Here is a 22,387-nt window from a genome sequence, read left to right as displayed (position 1 = left end):
CAGAGATTTCCTTTCAGAAAATCGTACCATTACACTAAACGATTTTGTCTTCATGCAATCCTAGCTCTAGTATAATAAATTCCAAGCCTGCAGTGGTTCTGAATCCTACATGTCTACCTGCAAACCAGAGGTGTTGCAACATCTGTGATAAGCGGCACATCTCGACTTAATCCCAGACAGCTACTGAATCTTATCTCGGGGGCACCAAGACTGCCCCTTTGCCAGAGTCAACAGCCACTGATCCCACCCCGCAATAAGCCACGCAATCAGTGAGTTATTAAGCTTCTTTTTTTTTTCTTTTGGTAAGTGCTTTTCGCCCCAGTTCAGAGCACACCAGTTCCTCGAGTCTCCGCTCCAGAAGGGCTGCGCCCACCTCAGGCGCCTTCCCCGGGGCTGGCTCGGCCTCGGGCTGCCGGGCCGCGCGGTGAAGCTCGGCCGGGAAGGCCGGCGGGTCCTCCCCCCACCCCCGGGCCGGAGCGCGGAACGGGGAGGGCGGCTGCGGCACGACGGTGCGTTCCGGCGTTTCAAAGAGCGTAAAGGCCACGGGACAGCCGGGGACAGCCGCGAACGGCGGCCAGCGCCGCAGGCGGCGGCCGTGAGGGACGCCCGGCCGGCTCGGCCTCTGCCCAACAGGGCGAAGCGGCGGCGGCCCTTCAGCTCGGCTGAACCCGCCAGCGCCCCCGGCCCCCCGGTAACCCCCTCCCGCGCGCTCCCCCTCGCGCCAGCGGCCGTTGGGGCAGGGAGGGAGGCGGCGGGCGGGCGCGCGCCCTCCCCCGGGCACCCCCCGTTCCCGCGCCGCGAACCAGCCAAACCCCCTCCCGCGCGCTCCCCCTCGCGCCAGCGGCCGTTGGGGCAGGGAGGGAGGGAGGGAGGGAGGGAGGGAGGGAGGGAGGCGACGGGCGGGGGCGCGCCCGCCCCCGTGCACCCCCGTTCCCGCGCCGCGAACCAGCCAAACCTCCAGCCCGGCGCGAGACCCGACTTCCCCCGTCCGGCGGCGGGACGAGGGAACGGCCCGGGAACGTCGCGCTCCGATTGGCTGCGCGGGGCGGAGAGCCGTGAGGCGATTGGCTGGGCCGCCCTCCTCGCCCTCCCCCCCGCCCCTCGGCGGCTCAGCGGGTTGAATTCAAATCGGCCCCGGGAGCGGCCGCGCGGCGGGACGGGGCGGACCGGGTGGGTGCGGGCAGCGGCGCCACTGCCGATGGGTGCCGGCTCTCACGCGTCGTGGGGCAGGCAGCGGGCGGGCGACGAAGCAGGAGCGGAGGGAAGCAGCCCTCCGGGTGTGGCGGTGGCGCCAAATGTTTAAACCGGATCCCGGAAGGGCCCCGCCCTCCAGCGGCAGCCAATCGGCGGCGCCGGGCCCGTCGGCGGCCCGGGCGGCGCGGGCGGGGCGGGGCGGGGCCGGCCCGTTGAGCGGCGGGCGCGGGGCCGGGCCGTTGGGCGGCGGGTGCGGGCCGCCGGGCGCGCGCGGGCCGGGCCCAGAGGCGGGAGGCGGCGAAACGTCCCCGGCGGCAGCGAGGGCGGCGGGAACCGGCCACGGTGGGCTCCGCCGCCAGCCCTCCCTCCCTGCTGCCCGCCCGGCTGGCCCGTCCCGGGGATCCCCGCCGGTTTCCTCCTTTCAAGCTTCCCTCCTCCCGCCCCGCAGAACCGGCGGGACGTGCGATGCGGAGCGCCGCGGCGGGACCGGCGGCTGTCGCCTCCTGAGGCTGCGCGGCAGCGGGAGAATGCAGCAGGCGGGCGGGGAGATGGGGACCGGCGACAAGGTAACGGCTCGGTTCCGCCTCGGTGGGAAACCGAACGAGCAGCCAGCGCCCCCCGGGGGGCTGCCGTCTGCCGCGGGGGCCGTGGGGTGGGCTCGGGCCCGGCGGGTGACAGCCCCGGGGTGCCTGTTCTCTGCCCATTGCCGCTCCTCCGGGCGCGAAATGGCTTCGGTCTCGACGGACGCGTGTGAAAAGCGCTGGATGGCGGCAACCGAGCGCGTTTTACGTTCGTTTTAATTTATATCCTTAACAAAAGCACCTAAAGCTTCACCTGATGCCCTGTGTAACGAGCAGTACTTCTTCCTGGCTCCCTTTTTTTGGTGGTTTTTCCTTAATAAACATGTTTCACTCATTCGTTACAGCTTTCTGCTGCGGATTAACATTCGCTCTGACTATTTTCCCTAGAGGGAAAAAAAAAAAAAAAAGGAAAATTACCTCAGGAATACCGCGGGCCCCTTGTGTTAAGCTAAAGGCTTAAAGAAATGGTTTCGGGGAGGGGGTTCCTTGGTTCAGAGTAAGGCTGCAACCTTGGACTTTGAGCTGATGGTGCGATTGATCTCTCTCCCTCTTTGGCTGTTACCAATAAATGGATTATAGTGCTCCTGGGTTTTAATATCACAAATTTTCTGTTTCTTGGTGTGCAGGAAAATCATTCTGAGCCATACAGAAGCATTTTGAAAACTCCTTTGAAACAAGAAGCTACCTCACATTCAGTCTTGACAGAGCTACAGCCCGACTGTCAGCCTCTAACCACACCCCCGAAGCCTAAAGAAATCCTTCCAGCGGATCCATGGACACCTACGTCGAACCTGAAAATGCTGATTAGTGCAGCTAGTCCTGAGATTAGGAGCAGAGAACAGAGAAGGGGACTGTCAAACAACACGAGTGAGGTCCTACCGGCAAAACACTGTTTGCAGGTATGTTGTAAAGGTGTCTTCTTTATTTGCTTTTTTTTTTAAAGTTAGCCAAAGGCTGCTTGGACAGTAGAAAAAGCTACATGCTAACATACTACAACATTGTTAAAGTTTTGATTTTGGAGTGTTTGCCAGACATAAGTAAGGATATTGCCTCGCATACAACAGGTAACATGTTGCTGGTTTGATTTCACAACTCTTGAGGACAGAGGGAGAACACTGGGCCTTCGACAGTGCTCACACTGAAGCTGTTAAATATCTACGTTTGCATATTTATTGTGAAAAACTTCAGATTCTCTTTTTCTTGTTTCCTTGTAGGAGCACTTATCAGGAGACGAATACGAAAAATCTCAACCGAGTCGCAAAGAGAAAAGTCTGGGGCTGCTGTGTCATAAATTCTTAGCTCGATATCCTGATTACCCCAGCACTGCAGGGAATAATTACATTTGCCTTGATGAAGTAGCAGAAGAGCTTAGTAAGTTGGTGTACATGCTGTTACGTATTTCTTCATGCAAATGCGCTGATAACCTACTGGTTGTGTTCGTAAGGTTTTGCTTCATCACATTTTGAACGCTTACCGCGTACCCTCAGACTTAGTTAAACCCAGCTTTAAACTCGTCATTCTTAGAGCAATTCTTTTAAAAAGCTGAACTCTCTTCAGTGAACTGAATTGAGAAACTCTGAATTATGTTTAATATTAAACATCTGAAGTATTGCCAATGCCACAAATAGCCAGCTGAAGTTTTTTGGATGTGGAGATGATGGCTAAGATTAGTGATTGGATTTTGGGGCAGGAACTAGCATTTCTAAAGCTGAACCCACAACTTCCTGTCCAGTCGTGACATCAAAGCAACAAACTACTTTCTGCTCTCTATGACAATTTAACTTTCTCATTTTATATCACTATTTTTATGTCTCGCCAACGATATATCAAGAGTGTGAGTTGCTAATGTTAAGCTGAAGGGTTTTTTTTATCAGAGCTATGAAATTACAGTACTCTATGGATCGTAACACTGATAACAGTTATAGATCATACCGGTATAAAATTTTTGGTGTCTTTATATCTTCAGAATATATTGGGGGACACAGAAGAGGGATGAATTCCAAATTAAACAGAATGTCAATTGTATTTATACTTTGTACAGAGTATCATCCCTTTTAGAAAATGCCTAGTCAAAACTAAGAATTTCAGAGACAAAAAAGACAATGCGTTACTACAATAACTCATAAAAACAAGTTACAAAACAGTTATCTACCATGAGTTTCCAAGGCTATTTAATGAGAGGATCTAAAATCGATGCAATGAATAATTAAAAATGCTTTGTTTTTTTTTAAAGCTGTATTGAAACCCATCTAATGGCTCTTCTGGCAAAAGTAAGTTTTATTTCTCAAGGAACGCTGTAAACCCAGTATAACTGTGGAAAAGCAAGCCCTTCCATATCTAAAGCAAGAATTGTTTTCCTTGCTGGCATGGCTATTTTCAGAAACTTTTGTAACAAGGAATTGGCAGAAGTGGCTTGGAAGTATATTAAGAGGAGGGGGAAGTACAGGAAACCCTTCTCTGTGCAGACTGTGTCTCAGGTAAACGTATGACCAAACACTCTGTAGGCAGTAGAGATGTCATGTTTGTCTTTTCTTTTTTCAGATGTTGAACGTAGACGCATATATGATATTGTGAACGTGCTAGAGAGCCTACACATGGTGAGCCGCCTTGCCAAAAACAGATATGCTTGGCACGGGCGACATAATCTCTCCCGAACCCTGCAGGCTTTGAAAAAAGTTGGAGAAGAGAACAAATACACACAACAAATTCAGATGATCAAGAAAAGAGAGTATGAGCACGAATTTGATCTTGATGGTGATAGAAATGAAGAAATGGCAAGATCTCACAGCTCAAGTGAGCCTTCAGAAATGTCTTTTGTTGAGCTCCCAGGAATGGAATTTCGTGCTGGTAATAATTCTCTATAATGCCAAGAATAGTATGTGTTTGTAATGATATGAACTTGGAAAAAACATTTACTGGACTTTTTTTTCCCTTGAAATGCTACTGCCTGAAAGGCCCCACAGCTGTTTGTGGTGAAAAAAATTGCTCTGCACTCTGTCAGTTCTCATAGTCATTCGATTCTTGCACAAGTATTTTGCTTTCACAGTGCAAGAACAAGGGGGCATCAGGTGAAACCATCAAACACACCCAACGTAACAATCCAGTTGCAGGATTTGTTACCACTGAATGCTGTAGAAGCCAGAAGTATAAATTATTCCATTAATTTATTATCTAATTTAGGTTTGATTCGCAGAAGGAATGTTAAATTATGTTTGATAAATACATTGTATAGCCTGCAGTTAAGCATCTTAAAGAGTACAAGTTGTCAGACAAGAGGAAACATATACAGGGGGAAATATTGCACCCTTCTTTCTCGTTAGACTTGGCGTCCACCTTGTTACCTGATTCTTGCCATGTAGAAACACGATTCTGGAGCCCACATCAGCCCTGCCTAGTTGCTGTGTTGTTTGTTCTTATAATAATTGTTACTGACAAATTGCTTCAGTGTTTTAAAAATGTTTGTAGCTGGCGTGTCACTTAATACTTTCTTCCTTTCTCCTCTCTGCTGCAGCATCGGTAAATAGCAGGAAAGACAAGTCTTTACGAGTGATGAGTCAGAAATTTGTCATGCTGTTTCTTGTCTCGACTCCTCAGTTACTAAGCCTTGAAGTCGCTGCTAAAATCTTGATTGGAGAAGACCAGTTAGAAGACTTGGATAAAAGCAAGTTTAAAAGTAAGTAAAATATCAAGTGTAAGGTAAAGGAACTACTCCAGCACTAGTTTATAGAGAGTAAAATACCTTCGCCTTTTTCCGGCCATAAATATATTTGGGCCTCCAAAAACTGACTGAACCCCTTGCGCAGCTTTTAATGAGGACCCACTTGTGCTCAGTCCTGGATACACCATGACCACATGAAGGGCCATTAAATCCTCTCCTGAACTAATGTCACAAGGCTGCGTTTTGGTAACGGTATCTCTTTCCTCAAGCAGTCTGTCGAAGATTTCAGCATCGTTTCATCACAGATGCCCCAGAATCATGCAAATCTTGTGTTCTGATCATATAACTTGTTGGAAATCTAAAGAAATTCTGTAAAAGTCCTGCTAACAACTTACACATGAGAGGAAGTGAAACCAAATGCTGTAACTGCCAATTATTTCTTCATTCTTTCATGCTGTCTCGGTTCCTTGCACACTTCCTCTCCGTTCAAATGAAAAGGTACTTCTAGGTCTAGGCCTGGGTATTAGAATAATCAGAAATGTGCCTGCTCTTGAGGGATCAACAACTACTTGGGGGTTTCATTGAAAATTACACCCTTCTCTATTCTCAGACAGACTCCCTTGCGGAAAGGTGTCTATGGAAGAAGGGAAACTGATCCTCGCTGGTTTCAGTTAATTTCCTTTCCACTGTATGGAGGCAGCACAGAGAGGGTGGCGGGGTAGTCCCTCAGTAGGGGGTTTTGTTCGGTTTCGTTCTTTCTTCTTCCTCCACAACATCTGTCTTGCAATAAAAGCATCTTCAGGGCACTCCATCCACATGTCTCCGTTTCAGGTATCGCATATTTTACCATATTCTGGGATAAGCACCATAGTCCCAAGTTCCACGACTTGCTAGACTTTACATTTTCAGTAGCAGAAGCTTTGGCCGAAGCACCTCCGCTTTGCAGTCCAGAAGTCACTTGTCATTTGACTGCTGCTTAAAGCTGTTCCCCGATAGCTCAACCTGAAAACAGTTACCAACATGACGGGTGATGATCCTGTCGGATTTGAGTGCATCTCTTCCCCCTACTTCCCATGTTCACCGTTGCATGTGTGTATCTGCCTTTTAAGCTACTTATGTTCACTACAGAACTTGGACAGGTTTGGTCATTGCACAGAACTCAACTAGTTTTGAATTTGTTTTTCTACATTCAGCATCATATACCGAGCAGTATTTTATTTTCTAGATCTGTATTTATGTCATCCTGTTTTACATAGAAACTTTATAACTTGGTAAGTTCTTTCATGGTATAAATACCTGTCCAACAAAATTTATAGAGATTTATAAAGGCTTTTCCTTTTAGCTGCTGAAAGGGTGTTAAAACATTTTTAATCTGACATATGTTAACTTGTTAATCAGAATTTCTATACTTTACATTTGTTTATTTTATTTCAGCCAAAATTAGGAGACTTTATGACATAGCAAATGTTCTCAGTAGCCTTCAGCTTATCAAGAAAGTTCATGTTACAGAGGAGAGAGGTAGAAAACCAGCATTCAAATGGACAGGACCTGAGGTCTTGCCAAATATTCAGGGTAAGTGTATGTGTCTTTCCTTTTATTCTGCTGACTTTGTTCTTTGTTTTCTCTGCTAGAATTTTTTTCACCAAAAGACAGCAAAGCTAAGCAGAAAGTCTTTACTAGTCATGTCACCGTCCTTGCTCCCTGACAGGATAGCACACCAGTAGGTGTTTCCACATCGTGGATGTGCTCGTCCTGAGACTCGCCTTTCCATTTTTGCTGCTGCTAAGTACTTCAGTAATTATAAGCCAGGCTCAAATAACTGCTTTGAATTACTGAATCTGCATACGATACATATTTAGTCTTTGCATTTTTTTCTGCCTTTTTAGATAGAAAACTTGAAACAACTTCTGTGACCTGTTCCCCGCCTCTCTCAGAATCCATCCCTTCCAAAGAGCAGTGTTCAAAAAACCTTTTTCCTTCAAGAGGAAAGCAAAACTTCACTCGACATCCTTCTCTAATCAAGCTAGTTAAAAGTATAGAAAATGACAGAAGAAAGATCCAATCTGCTCCAACCAGTCCAGTTAAAATAAATGCAAGTAAGTATTCTGTATCTTTTTCTAAGCATGTCTTTAACTCAGATGCAGTCTTGCCTTAAATATTCAGGCTTGTCGTCTTCTGATAGGAGATGCGGATGTGTGGGTACACCTTACCATAAACATGTCTTAAGAAATGTCAAAAAAAGACAAGATGGGGAAGACACATGCTGCCTGTCAACCTGAGGCCTTACAAAGTCGATAGTGACAGACCAAACTGATGGGCGCTCAGTGCATAAGCCCTGCGATGAGTAGAAGCTCTTTCCAGCTTGGGGGACCAAATCCAGCCACAGCGTGTGCAGCTGTAGCGGAGTAAATACATTCCTGGAGATCTGGACCAAATTTGGCACAGCACAGGGAACACCAGCCTCCTCTCTGACACCAAATACACAGGGAGGGGCACATTACCATTTTGGGTTTAAGAAGAATATTAAATCCCTTTTTTTACATATCACTATCCTGACTTTGTGTGATGTCCTACTGGCTACAAACTTCTGTTTGTGTAGCATAGCTGATTCTCTGGATATTTTATCTTTCTCTATGAACTGCCCTAACCCTGGTTTGTTGTGGAAACTGTGCTTTAGATCTTCCTATCTATGCAGCTGGTATTCTGTAACATCACCTATCAGAGTTCGTGTTCTTGTTAGGTGGCCTCCTCAGAGGGGAAAAAGCGGAGCTGAGGCTTTAAAGTGTGTTTGATGTAAGCTACCACCCAATCCATCAAATCAAGTCTGGGCTGCAGTTTGAGGATAACACAGAGTCTTAGGATCTTCTCATTAAATGTGTATGCCACTTTAAATAACGCAGTCTCCTCGAGACAAAACTCTAACCTCTACATCTGAGGTACTAACAGTTTTCTTTTGTTTTCCCCCTCCAACCAGGTACTGATCAAAATTTATCAGCTTTCCCAAGTAAAATGGACCAGGTTCCTGCAATCGCTAAACATCAGCTGGAAGGACAGTCAAAGTAAGTTTGCACAAATGTTAAGGTGAGAGGTTTTATTTTGCCACTGGCCGTTAAGTTAAAGCTATGCTCAGCCTGAGTTGGGCAGCAGTCTGCAAAAACCGTAACCCCTGGTAGTGCAGGCTGGTTTTTCACTTCTGTTGAGTGGATTGAGAAGTACAGGTTTATGTTAAGTCTGTGTATTGCAGAAAAGAGTTTGTCAGGGCATTTGTTTCTGCACGAAGGTATTAAAATATGTTTGGGCTTTTTGTTTGTTTTGGTTTATGTTTTTAAGGAAAGCAAAAGAGATGAAAATGAACTTGTCGAGATCTGCTTTGGAATGTAATCTGTCCTTGCCCGAGGTAGTCCCCAAGCCCAAAGCTCCTCGCACCGCAGCACCCTCTCAGCAGCCAGCTCTCGCACAGCCCCTGGGTGCCTGTCCTCTGAGCCACAGCTCAGTCGCACCAGTAATACTACGTCGTGCTCCTTCTGATGTCTCATATGCGATATATCTGCACCCTTCCCAAGCCCACACTGTGACTACGTACAGCCCAAGTTTCATGTTGCAGCCTCTACCGTGTGCTAATGTAACTGGAATTGAGCGTATTAATTCAAAAGCATCCAATAAAATAACCACTGAGGAAGGGGACAATCAAATAGCCACAGATGATCCAACAAAGCCTGTGCCAGCTAAAGAAAGACCAACTATAAAGTCAGAAACTTCATCACAGCGGTGCCTTAAAAGATCACAAGCATTACAAGAGAATAATTTAAGTAAAAGGTATAGGAGTGATGAGGAAAGTCTTGATGTTTCTCTGGTAAGTTAAATTATTTGTACAATGCCATTTTATAGCCTAAAGACATGGCCACCTACTCATTTTCAAACTGATTTAGGAGCCTGCCAGCATGTGTCGGCGTTTTAGATAACAAGACACCTGAAGGGATGATGTTCATTGTTGTGCTTGCTGATGTTTGGGGGGCTGGTTTTTGGTTGCTTACACACACACACACATATGTATGTACCTCTAAAATGTCACATAATCTTGCTGGTATTTGCAAAGCGTCAGGCAGAACATACAGTATACAATATAACACACGTCTTTGAAAAGCCCACCTAGGATCAGGCTGTATTTTTCTCCTTGTTCCCCCCTCTTCCCTCTCCAGACATCGATTTCCAAGAAGACATGTCACAAGCATACAGATGTTAGTCAAAATAAAACAGCTTCCAAACCATGATGTCACGACTTACCTATTTATAGAATGATTCTGGAGTAGTCCAGGTTGCTCACCTTGCTGCCATTCATTCTGGGCTTTAGGGGTGTTCGGAGGGAAAGTGAACACATAAAAGTCACTGGACAGGGAATGTCCCCAAATCCTGATACCATCTAAATATTTCTGCTCAATGTTGTACACTGTTCATGTGGGATTGTTGTAGGCTTAATAATACAGCACATGAAGAGTAAGCAGTTCAGATGCACTTAGTGCATATGGAGAAACTGGGTCTGGATTGCTTTCTGCTCCCCGGTTGCTGACTGGTCCAGTGTCTCTGTCAATTCTTAGGCTGCTTTAAATTGGGCTTGCCAAAACAGTTGTGAAATGTTACGGGCGTGTTGTGACAATGTGTGGCGTCAGACATCCACTAGCTGTGAAGGAGGAAGAGGGGATAAGATGGGACAGGTTGTCTTAGTGACTAGAAATTTTTATAGCACCAACTGGGGAATCAGGTGAAAGCCTGCTTTCCTCATTTTTAAAATGTATAATCATTGTAGTAATGTAGAAAGTTAAGTCTTACGCGTCTGGTTTTGTACGTACTTTTTTTAAAGGGAAAATCCATTAAAAATGAAAAGGCACCTTCCAGTAGCTCAGAAGTGAATCACAAAATGGACCATTTCCAGGAACCGAGACAGAACAAAACCGAACCATTAGACCAAAACATGGCAAGTTGCTACGACGAGCGTAAAAGAGAAGATATTCCAGAAGATGAGGACAAAATCAAAACTAAACAAGACATACCTGTAGCATTTGCCATTCCTGCTCGTGAGGTAAGCTTTGTCAGGCACCACAGCACAACTTGCCAGTACCTGGGAAAACACCACTTGGAGTCTTTGCGAAGAAACAAAACTATAATGAATTACACACATACAGATTGTATTTGGTTGGGTTATTTTTAGTGGGAACGTAGGACTTCTGTTTCTGCATTAAGTACAAAAATAAGAGGACGTGAAGTGACTTTCAGGCTTTACTTGGGGTGAAAATCAAAACTAAGACTACGTAGAAGGCGGCAATTTGTTTGTGTATATTTACTTTCAAATACTTTGAAACAGAATCACATGAAACTCTCTTCATCAGAATGAACGTTTGGTATTGTGCAGTTAAGACCTGCTACTGTAGAGAACCTGAATAAAGAACAGTTCTTGTAAAAAACAGGACTTGTAAGTACAAAAGGATTGTCTTCCACTATTTGTTTTATGAAAAACCCAATCCAGGAATGAGGTGACATGACGATTACTGGGTCCAGGTATTGCTTCTGGGGAAAACGAGGAAATCACTATCAGGATTTCTCCTTTGCCTACCCTGTGTTAGTGCCAGGCAGATTTCCAGTTCCTCCCTGAGCAGACCAGCTGGAGGTGGAGCCAGCTGACTCCTGGGCAGTAGGGCAGTCATACTTTGAAGAGCCTGTCTTTGAGTCACTTTTGTCTGATTTCAGACAGAAGGCAGTGCAGACATGGAATACAGGATCCTGGGGACATGGAAGCTAAAGAATAAGAAGGCGGCAAGGGGGATGCAACTTTGGAGAAAAATTTTTTTGTTTGTTTGTTACGTGTTTGGGATAAAGCTGCATTGTCTTTTTTTCTTTTTCAGACTTTTTTTCCATCTGGTTACCTTATTCCTCTTACCCAGTGCACCCATGGCAACAAGGCAGGCTTTTCTAACAAGAAGAAAGCTGGGATATGTTTGTTACAGCACACTACCTACAGCTCGCCCATCGCTGGTGAGTGTTCAGTAACGCCGCGTGCACTTGTCTGGCTTCAGGGACCGTGGGCCAGATTCATCCTACTGAGTAGGGAAATCACGGCACAATGGCTCGAGTCTCCGTTTTTAATCCCCTTCAACACTTGATTTTTCCGTTTCAGGTGTCATTCCCGTGACAGCATCTGAACTGAAGGCAGTTAACATTCCTGCTTTCCCTGTAACGCCCTTGAACATAATGTTGTCCCCAACTTCCGTAGCTGCTGCATCTGTGCTGAGCAACCCCTGTCTCAGTTCAAGCAATGCCAGTTCTGCCCAAAACCCCAGTTCTTCGGTTCTGAACTTTACGCTGCAGCACATAGGACTGATTCCTGCTGGTGTGCAAGTTCCTGCAAATCCTGTTCTTCAGCACGTGCCCGTTTCTTCACAGCCAGAAAATGTTAGCTGTAGCTCGGAAAACGTCAGCCTGCAAGAAGAAAGGGTGAGTGAAAATGTATTGCAACCGTGGGCCGAGCGGGAAGTATAGTGCCGTCATTCCTGTACAGCAGGTAGATTTTTTTAAAGAAACAGTTTTTTGATCTTCATAAATCAGCAATGCCCAACCAGAGCTGGCAGTGAAGGCCAGCAGAAGTACAACATAACTGAGAGGTTAGAAAGGAAGAACAAGTATCTGTGTTGTGGCAGTGGAGCCAGCTGGAAGATCACATGATGCGAAGCGACAACTGTTTTAGACGGAAGATTTTGCATAGATCTGAGATTACGCTTATTAACACATTGTCCATTTGTCACTTTATCTTTCCTTCCTGTTATTTTCCTAATCTGCTCTCAAGTTTCTGGATTTAATGTCATTTTTTTAATAGGAGGGAATTGCAAAGGATTTTAAAGGAGTATTTTTTCCCATGGGAAGTTTCTCTGTATATTTTGTGTAATACTGTATTGCCTAAGATCTGTTTGTATTAAAAAAGGAGTTAGGAGGGGATTAGAGAAACCTCTTTTTTTGTTAATTTAGATACCAAGGAATACAGGTATATTCTCCACAGTACAAAGTTGTTAAGTTTTTTAATTTCAGGAAAAGAAGTTTGCTAACATCCTGCAGAAACCTGAAACTAGAACTCGACTTTTTTTTTTTCTTCCCCTTAAATGAAAGTCACTTTCTCTCTTCTCTTTAGCCTCCTCCAAAGGAACCCCAAGAGCCCCAGACAGTTACAGAAAACTTTTTCCGCACACCCGGAGGGCCAAACACAGTGTCTTCGCTGCCTGCAAATTCAGATGGTACCAACAGAACCTCTCAAGGAATTCTCTGTATTCCTCAACGAAAACTTGAAGTGTCAGAAGACTAAATTTCTACAAAGAAAATAATTTTGGGATGTCGATGGATGTGTTAGCAGGCATAATTACTGGTAACACACTGCACACATCTTGGATTCTGTGATGGACAATGTGTGGTTTGGACATGTATTGGCAAGACCTCAGTACTGGAATCGCCTTAATTAATGCTTTAGAATTAAAACTGGTTCTTAATGAGAAAGTTGATGTCTAATAATTTTTCCAAAAGGCTTACCTGAAGTATTACAGGAACAAAGTTATGTATCTAGTGGGGTTTTTTGTTGCTTTTCTGCTATGCAAAGTAAGCTGAACTTGTCTTTGTACAGAAGGGTACAGCCTGTCAGTCAGTACATGTTTTGCACAAAGGAAAGTACTGTGAGTGTGTACATATTTTATGTCTTAACAAAAAGGCCATAGTTAAAGTGTCTTGCTCCTATGTTCAATAATGCTCTTTTGTAAAGTTAGTAAAAAAAACAAAAACAAAAACCAACAAAAAAATTTTAATCAATTTTTATCTAAGTTAAGAATTATTTATGCTGTATTTTTAAATCAATTTGTTCAGATTAAACTCGCATCAACCTCAAATTTTGACTTTTTTGTTTGATCAAATTAAATTACGTGAGTTAAGCAATACATTTTACTTCCACTGACATCTTGTCCTTCTTTGTCAGAGGGGTGTCTGTCTTCTGAAGAAGGGGAAAATGGTATTTTGTCAGAAAGGCATTTAAGTCACTCTGAACTCTGTCCCTAGAGATGACATCTCATAGCAACTGTTAGAGGACAATATAGCTTTGGGGTTCAGAGTATCTTTCCCACCCTGGAGCATTCTGGAAAGATGGCCCAGAACTGAGGCACTGCATGGGTTCCAACTCACCAGCCCGTCTCGGCCGGAGCTGCAGAGGAACGCTCCTCGCCTTCCCTCTCCTGCTAAACCCCGGGCCTGAGCCAGGCGCATGCTGCGCTACACACACACTCTGGAAGGGCTCTCGGCACTCGAGAGCCTTCAAGCCTAAGAGAAAGTTTTCGTGACAGTTGACCCATTTCTAACCCTCTAAAAGGGTTTGTGGCAGAAATCACGTGTGCACTTACTGAGGCACGAGCTGGTGCGACCAGCGGGAGGTCTGGCTGCTGGGAGGGAGTCCCGAGTCCCTGGGCATACCCACCCCAGACCGAGGCTGCACTGTTAGCTCCTGCTTTCTGGCTGGGGTCAGTGTCAGCTCCCAACTGCTGTTTCTCCCCTCTTGCAATTTCATATCAAACAAGTTAAGGTCAACCAACTGCATTTAAACAGGTACAACAGAGTCTTTTCTACGCTGAAGGAAGGAAGATGAAGCCTCCTCATACAGCTCATGCTCAGATGACAAGGAGTAACTGACAAACTAAAGGAAAATGCAGTGTACCTGCCTTCCCAGGTGCAAGGGGCCCAGCTATCCACATTAGGACAGGAGAAATGCCAGCAAAGCCCAAGATTCAGGCTTGGACTGGGTAAAGAAACATAGTTAAACCAGATAACACAGTAAAACTAAGGGGCTTGCTCTTTACTAATGCAAAATTATGAGACAAAATACACCTGACAGAGTAGGATCACTATTAAAATACACCTACATGGAGGAGGGGAGAAGAATAAAAGCTGGAAAACAGAGGAATTCTCACTGCAGCGGCGAGTAAATTTTTTTTTTTTTTTCTTCTCCAAAGTGGTAATTGATCTTCCTTTCACATGCTATCAATTTAATTCTAGAAGTGTAAAGACAAAGACTTACAGAAACTTGCATTAGTCAAAGGAAGCAAAGTACAACCCTTTCATTTTTGGACATGGCAGTTGACAGAATAACAAACTACAGTTACCAGGTTTGGAGAAATGGTCTGCTCACAAACCATGCTCTATTCTGAAGAGCTGAACACGAATTCTGACTTGCTGCCTAGTGTCCCTTGGCTCCTGTCAAAACCCAGGGGCTTGCTTTTTCATGCAGGCTTTGTAACACAGCACTTTGTTCCTGTTCACTTTGCAGGCTGAAAAGCTACCGCTTCTCTGCTCAAAGCACCCGACTGCCCAGGACACTTGTGTTTCGCTCTCACTAGCCGAGCTCACTGCTCTTTCCACCCGCCTCACCCTCCCTCGAATGCGGCCCGAGTACCTGACGTGCTCTGCTGCTGAGCTCTAGGAAAGTCCCTCAGATCCTCAGGCTCGCTTCGCTTTCAATATGCTGCGTTCCAGCTCTCCGAGCAGTGTTTTTTAATTGATTTACAGAAAACGCTACATTCCCACTCCACCAGGAATATAAAAATTCATGCACGTGTACGCTCCAGTTGCCCATTTCAAGTCTGTTCTCCCACTCAGGTCCCGATAGCCACAGTGGACCAGGGATTACAGAAACACCCACTAAGCCATACGGGTCTGACTGCTCCTTTGAGCTGTAAAGAGCCTCTCAGCAAGACTCGCTTCTGTATAGGCACACACAGTATCGGGAGTAGCACGGTAGTACAGGAATGAAGCAACACCCAATACCAGGAGACTGAAGGTTGTTCCCTGCCCTTTCCCCTTAAGTTCTCTGACAAACTCAAAGGGAAAACACGGATGTTTTGGGGCAAAATCTTTCTCCACAGATTTCCCTGCAGTTGGTCGTGGTGCAAATCCACCCCAGTACATGATCTACATGGTATGAGTGAGGACCAACGAAGACTGAGCTCTCTCAAATGTTGAGGGTCCTGACTTCTAAATCACCAAGGGTGCAAACGCAAAGCGGTTACAAGCTTCTGAGCACTTTCCCTAATTTTGCATTATCAAACTGTAAGCCCGTTAGTTTTACTGTGTTAGCTGATTTAACAGCGGGCGCAGTCCTGCCCCAACCTCTCCTTGCTGCCATCCCACAAGAAACATTCACACCACGTACATTGCACCATCACCTCTGCGTTTGGCCTTACTTGACACAGGCAGAAGAGTTCCATCAACTACCCAGGGAGAATCACCAAGAAGAGATGGAGTCTAGCTCTCCTGCTCAGGAAAAAAATAGTCCTCCACTTTACATCAAGGACCTGTCACTGCATTCTAAAATCTCTGCTGGACCCAACAGCCAATGGATCTATAGGGTCCCAAGAGTTTTCAAAGTAGCCTCAGCAAATGGACCCTTAAAATCCTCAAGTCTGACATGGATTTGGCATCTAATTTCCTTACACTCCCATGAAAGTCCCAGAGTTGAAACTCTCAGCTTCAGACCCCTGTAAGGGCTTGGCCCTTTCACACAGAGCAAAGTCGATGATACTGAACAAAGTTTCTAAATTCAGACATCCCATTAGAAAATGACAATTAGCTTCTAAATCTTCAAAGACCTCAAACAAAAGTGGACTTTAAATGCTTCATACTTTGGTCTCCACTTCTTTAACATGTTTGCAGCATCATCCATTTCCAAGGGGCTCAGTGAGGCACAGCAAATAGAGCTGCTATGATTAGACATGCTAAACATTATCCATATTAACTAGCCATCTTAATGCCCAAAACCAGTAAAAATTCAAAAATTAGAACGAAAAGCCTAACTCTCTGTACCCTAAAAGACAAACCAGTTGTATCTATCCAATTATGAGCTACTGAATGAAAGTCTGTTTGGTTTAAAACTGTTGAGCTCCAGAGGTTCCTACGAACAGGTTGGTTGGTTTGAATAATTATTTCAGTAAATCACTTTCAGCAATGTGACCATTTACAACTGAATCCTCATTGCAGGAACCATTATTTTATGATTCACGTACAAGAAACGCGGGAGCAGCTCTCAAACTTTCACCTTTATTTCTGATCTCTTCGCCTGCCATTCGGAATGCCCTGTAGGTGTAATCTGAGGGACTGCATTGTTGTCCACCTACTCACAAGTGGACATAAGGGAACAAAATGCCAGGCTTTTGTCAGAGGTTATTTTCAGCTTGGTGATAGCAATGGCATTGCTCAGATCCCTGAAGCCCTTTCTCATTCCCCTCCCCTCCCAGCTTTTATAGGGCTGACAGCAGCGGCCACCACCGCATTCACAGAGGGCAGGGACCCCTCGCGTTCAGACCCTTCGAGGCCGAAGAAAATAGAGAGAAACATCAAGCGCCTCTGGTAAGTGGAGTGTTTCGGGTTCTGCCAAGACTGTCTGATCTAAGGGCTTGGGTACTCGATTTATTTCTCCTAACAGGTACCAGAAACAGCTTATTGCTTGACAAAGACAAATATGTAGGTATAGCACAGAAATGCTAGTGCTACAGAGCAGAGAGGAGGATTTAATTTTGGAGTAACCAGCTGATACGAGAGATTCTTTGGGGCTTCTCAGCCTGTTCAGTAGCTACTAGTGTTACAGGAGTGGGGCTGTGGGGATCCTCGTTAAGGAGATACACGTTGTGACGGCACGCAAGACAGGATAACAGAAGTTTCAGAAGCTTGAAAAGATTTTGTTAGAAAGCTACAGAATTACGTTTTCCAAAATAGTTTGTCTGTACTTACACGTTTTAAAGCACACCAATTTAAGTGCTTTCATAATTTCTCAGATAAAAGTATTCTAGAACCTTAAAAAAACCCGCCAAAACAACAACCAAAAAACTCAAAAACCTCAAAACATGTAATGTCAGCGACCAATTTGTTTTATATCAAATGAGAAGAGAAATTCTATGCCGACTTGACAGAAAATGGCTAGATAAGAACTCAGGATGAAAGACTTCACGTGTTCGTCACTCAAGCGTTAAAAGACAGCACGGTTGGTTGTCTGCAGAAAAGCCCTAATAGTTAAAAAAAAAAAGAAAGTATTTACTTTGAAAAGTTTTCTACCTAAAGGTAAAATTATTTCAAAGAATAAAGCCTTGTACGTAGATAAAAATTCTGTGTCTGATCTCAGTGATCATGGCACCATTTATAGCTTGTAACAGGTTTGCCTGGCACTTAGAAGACTTACTCCACAGATAAGGATTTAGAGAAGGATCTTGTGGGAGGAAAAGTGAAAGTTGATATCCCAGGATCAGGTCTGGAAAAAGGCCATTTGTACAGCAGCACGCAGCTTCCCACAGCCACAGGAATCCAACTGAACTCTGAGCACGTACGTGCAAGTATGTGTGCGTGTGTGTGTGGGGGGGTGTCGTTGGTTTTTAGGTCAGAACTAAGTACCTTGTTCTAGTGCCAGGGCATCAAATTAAAATCAAATCAAATCTTAAATCAGGTGCAATCTTAAATTTCTGCAAAACTGTGCTTAAACGAAGTTTTAGAAGGAATGTGGCATTACTATGCTAGAAAATAATAGATAATTTGGAAGGACAGGGGAGAAAACGAAGGACTTGGACACAGGACTCTGGGTTTTTCTATCAGCTTTGCACATTATATGCTATGTTTCAAGTCACTTAAAAACTGTTTCAGAAGGGCTTTGTAACTTAGAGTGGCCAGTGTCAATGAAAAAAAAAAAATCAGTATTTACTTTCCTGTGTCAGTGTGGAAATTCCCACCCCTTGACCTCTATGTGTCGGTTTACGGCAGAAATAAAGGAAACACGCTAGTCCTTACAGGATCGTGGTGGAGGCCAAATGTTCGACACTAACAAAATTTGCCTGTATCCATAATCCATTGAATGCAGCAGAATATAAGAAATATGATTATAAATACATAACAATATTGCCTCTTCATCAAATGAGCTCAACCTTTAAACACAAATGTTTTCTCTGTTGTGAATCTACTCTGCTGGGAGAGAACACTGGCTGCAACGGATTGGGTTTTGACAAACACACCTTCAGGCTTTTTGAGATGCAGCAGCAGGAACTGTGCTTTACACCGCACCACATCCAGATAAAACCTAACAGCGAGTGTCCGTGGCCGAGAAAAACTACAGCAGCATTTTATGGCTACCTTTATAAAGGAAGCTACATCCCGTTATCCCCACGGTGCTGGTGAGGCCAGGACCACGGAGGACGGTCGAATGAGTCACTGGTGGTCACAGGACAGGTCAGCAGCGGAGCTGTGATTAGATACCGGAATGAAGTCCTGGCTGCACTGGCATTTCCCAGAGACTTCAGCTGGGAAAAGAACTTCAAATGCAGCCTTGATACTTGCATTTCAACATAGACAGTGATTTAATTTGGCATTATTACTGTTTATTTATTAGGTAAGGAATCAGTATTATTATGCTTTTAACTGAGTCTAGACCGAACAGCTAGCTGGGACTAAAATAGGAGAGATGCAAGACACCTCCTACCCCCCAGTCCTGGTTCAGCATTTCTACCACCGTTTCTACCAGCGGCCACGAACACCGACATTTCCCATTCCCTTTCTCCCCTTCAAAGCCATCCTGCAGCACGTGTGGCACCCTGAGATAACCCTCCCAGCCACACCAGACATGACTTCTGCAGCCCACTCAGATGTGACCTGAGCTCTGGACTATTGAACACGTAAGCATTTAGAGGGGAAGACCTCGCGTTTAGCAAGGAAACACCAGAGTTACTTACGGCACCTTTTTCACCTGCGCTGCACGGACCAGTCCGAGCGCTGCCTTTACCCTTCACAGCTTCATCCGGCCAGGGCCGTGTCCACGTCCCATGTAGGCCGGTGGTTCTAATACATGTTGGGATGACCTTCTTACCAACAGCACTCTGATCGGAGCAAGACACACAGGGTGACAGTCAGGGGACAGCAGATCTGCACGGTATGACTGACAGCCCAGCAGAAGACGGCTCACATTTTCGCACACCTGTGCAGAGCACAGAACCACTTCAAAGGCTTCCTCGCGCCGAGGCTAGCGGGTGTGGTAGGTCACAAGCTCTAAATAACGAGAAGCACGTACCTCTGGCTGCACATCTAATGTGTATAAATTCTACTCCATATAGTAGCCGCATTTTGAAGTGGAACGACACAAGCTGCTGAATACTATTAGAGCAAGTCCAAGAACACTCCTCCAGCTTAACAGTACCGTGAGTGCCTGCCAACACGTCGCAATAGTAACACTCAGAAGTTTCTCTGTCACATGTTCAACACATTTAGAACGGGTCCACTCTACTTCCCCCACTAGACCACCAAAATAAAACAAGCACCATGTGGTTAGCAGGCACTGCAAGTTAACCAGATTAAGACGACAAAGTTCAGGGAATTTCAAGGGGATTTAGAACTGACACCCGATGAAATTAAATGAAATTGAGACTTTGGGTATGTTTTTTTCTTATGATGTATAGGAGACCAAGTTCTATTTGCATGTTGGAAGGATGGAGCTTTACCCACTGTTATAATTTAGATGGGTAGAAATCTATGAATGCCGTACACCCGGTGGGCTTTACTTGCTCACGGTAACACCGCTGCACAGGCAGCATCCGCAGGGACGGCCACGGCCAGTCAGGGTTCGGAGAGATGAACAAAGCGAGGACACCAAGAGCACGGACTTGCCCTGGTACCTCACCCAGCCAGCGCAGACATCACGGCACACGCTGCCATTCTTACGCCAGTGTCCTTACGGGAACGTTTTTACTGTGACTTCTTTCTCCTACAGCTTCCCATCAGGTGATGCCAAAAAAAACATGGAAAATGTGTATGCAAGCCCAGTCATGTCACTATAATTAGCCTCAGAGCAGTGGCTCTTTTAAGAGCTCCAGCCACAGCCCGTAACAGCACACAGTTCACTATCACACCTTATCAGACTTCTTCAGAGGTTATTTTTTTTTTCCCTCCAGCTAATGATGTAATTTGAGCTACTTTCCAACAAGTATTCCATTGCCACAGACTGAGATGCTCAGTGTGCCTTTGAGGGGAACTACGCCAGCAGAAGCGGTTTTTCAGAGCCTGGAGGTACAAACCACTCTCCTCCCTGGCAGCTATCGGTGCTGCTCCGGCTGGGAAGGGATTTGACTGGAAACTTGATTTGAAAGGCAACATCGTGAATGCAAAAGCATCGTTTTAATTTTCAAGAAAGTGTCACAAAATTGATTTTTATCTCCTGCTGCTCTTCCTTCTCTTAAAATATTAGAAGCATTACTTGAACTATTCTTCTAAAAGAAAAAAAAAGTGGCACCAATACAAAAATACTTTAAAAATAGGAGAAAATGTAGAATGGTGGAATGAGACAGTAACGTTTTACCTACATGGAAGATTTCTCTCTGTTCCTTTATCTTCCATTTAAAAGAAACCGAAAACAGGTTCTAACAGGGCTGTTCAGTAAAGCCTTCACTGAGTAAGAAGGGACCAAATTCATAGTCTGTTCCTTGCATGCAGTTATTTTTGTTTCTTATTTCAGCTGCGTCAGGTTTTTGCTTCTTGCAGATAAAGAGAGTCGGAGGCAAGCTGAGTTTTCTTTTCCTCTTTGCACCATTACTGTTTGCTAACGGTCAGAGCAGTCCGGCTCGTGAACAGCCTCCCAAGAGAACTGACAGGGTCCGAAAAAAGATTAACGATGCCACTGCCGTATGACAGCGGAGACCTGGGCTGACTGAGCTGGGGAGGTTGTTCAGCTGAGCATAAATCAGCATCACAAAGCGACTGGATCCCGCATGAGGGTGACAGGGACGCTGTCTACCGCAGGTAACAGCCACAACAGCGGATATGTAATTATACAGGGTTAAGGACATACCAATAACTGCAGCACTAAAGCAGAGATGTTTGGATGTGCTGGCACCTGCACTGGTATCCAACACTGGTTGTAGAAGTGCCCACGCTGCTGTGTCTTCAGTGCTATTGCCTCAGCGGGTGCACGCACTCCTACGCTACCTTCCTTTTGCTGGGCAGATGTGTCTTTTCCACCATTGTGTGATTTTTAGTGTTAGTGCTGCCAGAAAGACTTCCCTTCAGCTTCAGGTTCAGCTTGCAGAGCTGGCATGTAGAAATTATTCATTTCATTCTGAAATTCAGCAGATAGGGTACAGAAGTCACTGAGATGATGACAAACACGGGACACTAGTGCCCAATGCACAGACATAGTAAAATGTTAGTCCAGAATGCAAGCCCTTGAAAATACCAGCTGCGTTACATCCTGCTGTGATCAATTCCCCTCTCTCTCTCACTCGACCTCAGAAGAAAATTCTCAGGTAGCAGGCCCGATTCAGCATTCAGAAGCCTCTTCTTAGTTAAGACTATCTCACGGTGAATTTAATCGAACACAAATAGCACAAGCAGGCTTCGAAAGAACTATAATAAGAAGGTGACTGGTTTTCCAAGAAGGAGAAGGAAGGCCTGTGCCAGGAGCTTGGAACAACGCGATAACGCGATGTGCAGGTGACAAGATGACGTCCCAGTCTTTCCAGAAACGATGACTCAGACAAGAAAGCAGAAGGGCAAACCATCGGCTGGGCTTGTTTCAGATGCATGATAGCGCAGTCATCAGGAAGGGCACTTACTGAGCCTGCCGCCAGGCGACCTCAGCTGGGCTCCTGGCTCCGACACCGCCCTCCTGCATGACCTTGGGCAAGTCACTCCTACAGCTGGCGGAATAGTGAGAACTGGGACAGTAACCACCACTCTTTCTTTCTCCGGTGTTTAGATTTTAAGAACAATTGACAAAGAGGAACATGCCTTAAGCACCTCAGGAACCGATCTGTTCTTCCTTTGCAATGGCTGCACAGCACAGGGATCTTGCAGCTGATTTATGAGGGATTCAGCAAAGCAACAGCTTCTTTCTATTCCAGTGTTCTCTGAAATCACATTGTCT

General features: G+C 45.4%; 1 protein-coding gene across 2 annotated transcripts; it reads left to right on the top strand.

Moving 5' to 3' along the window:
• Positions 1 to 1,721: 1,721 nt before the first annotated feature.
• Positions 1,722 to 12,778, top strand: E2F8 (E2F transcription factor 8). Of its 2 annotated transcripts, none has more exons than XM_086472261.1 (13): positions 1,722 to 1,760; positions 2,402 to 2,674; positions 2,990 to 3,146; positions 4,317 to 4,622; positions 5,287 to 5,448; positions 6,868 to 7,005; positions 7,320 to 7,529; positions 8,408 to 8,492; positions 8,764 to 9,286; positions 10,292 to 10,510; positions 11,331 to 11,460; positions 11,603 to 11,919; positions 12,608 to 12,778. In XM_086472261.1, the coding sequence occupies exons 1-13, from the start codon at positions 1,722 to 1,724 to the stop codon at positions 12,776 to 12,778; spliced, it is 2,730 nt and encodes a 909-aa protein (XP_086328387.1). The 2 variants fall into 2 exon arrangements, with proteins under 2 accessions (XP_086328387.1, XP_086328388.1); XM_086472262.1 differs by having other exon boundaries at positions 6,868 to 7,009; positions 7,324 to 7,529.
• The last annotated feature ends 9,609 nt before the right edge of the window (positions 12,779 to 22,387 follow it).

The sequence above is a fragment of the Leptosomus discolor genome, chromosome 12, assembly GCF_034619465.1.
Source record: "Leptosomus discolor isolate bLepDis1 chromosome 12, bLepDis1.hap2, whole genome shotgun sequence".
NCBI classification, from domain to species: Eukaryota; Metazoa; Chordata; class Aves; order Leptosomiformes; family Leptosomidae; genus Leptosomus; species Leptosomus discolor.
Note: the sequence above shows the minus strand (reverse complement) of the source record. Positions and strands in the feature narration are given on the sequence as shown.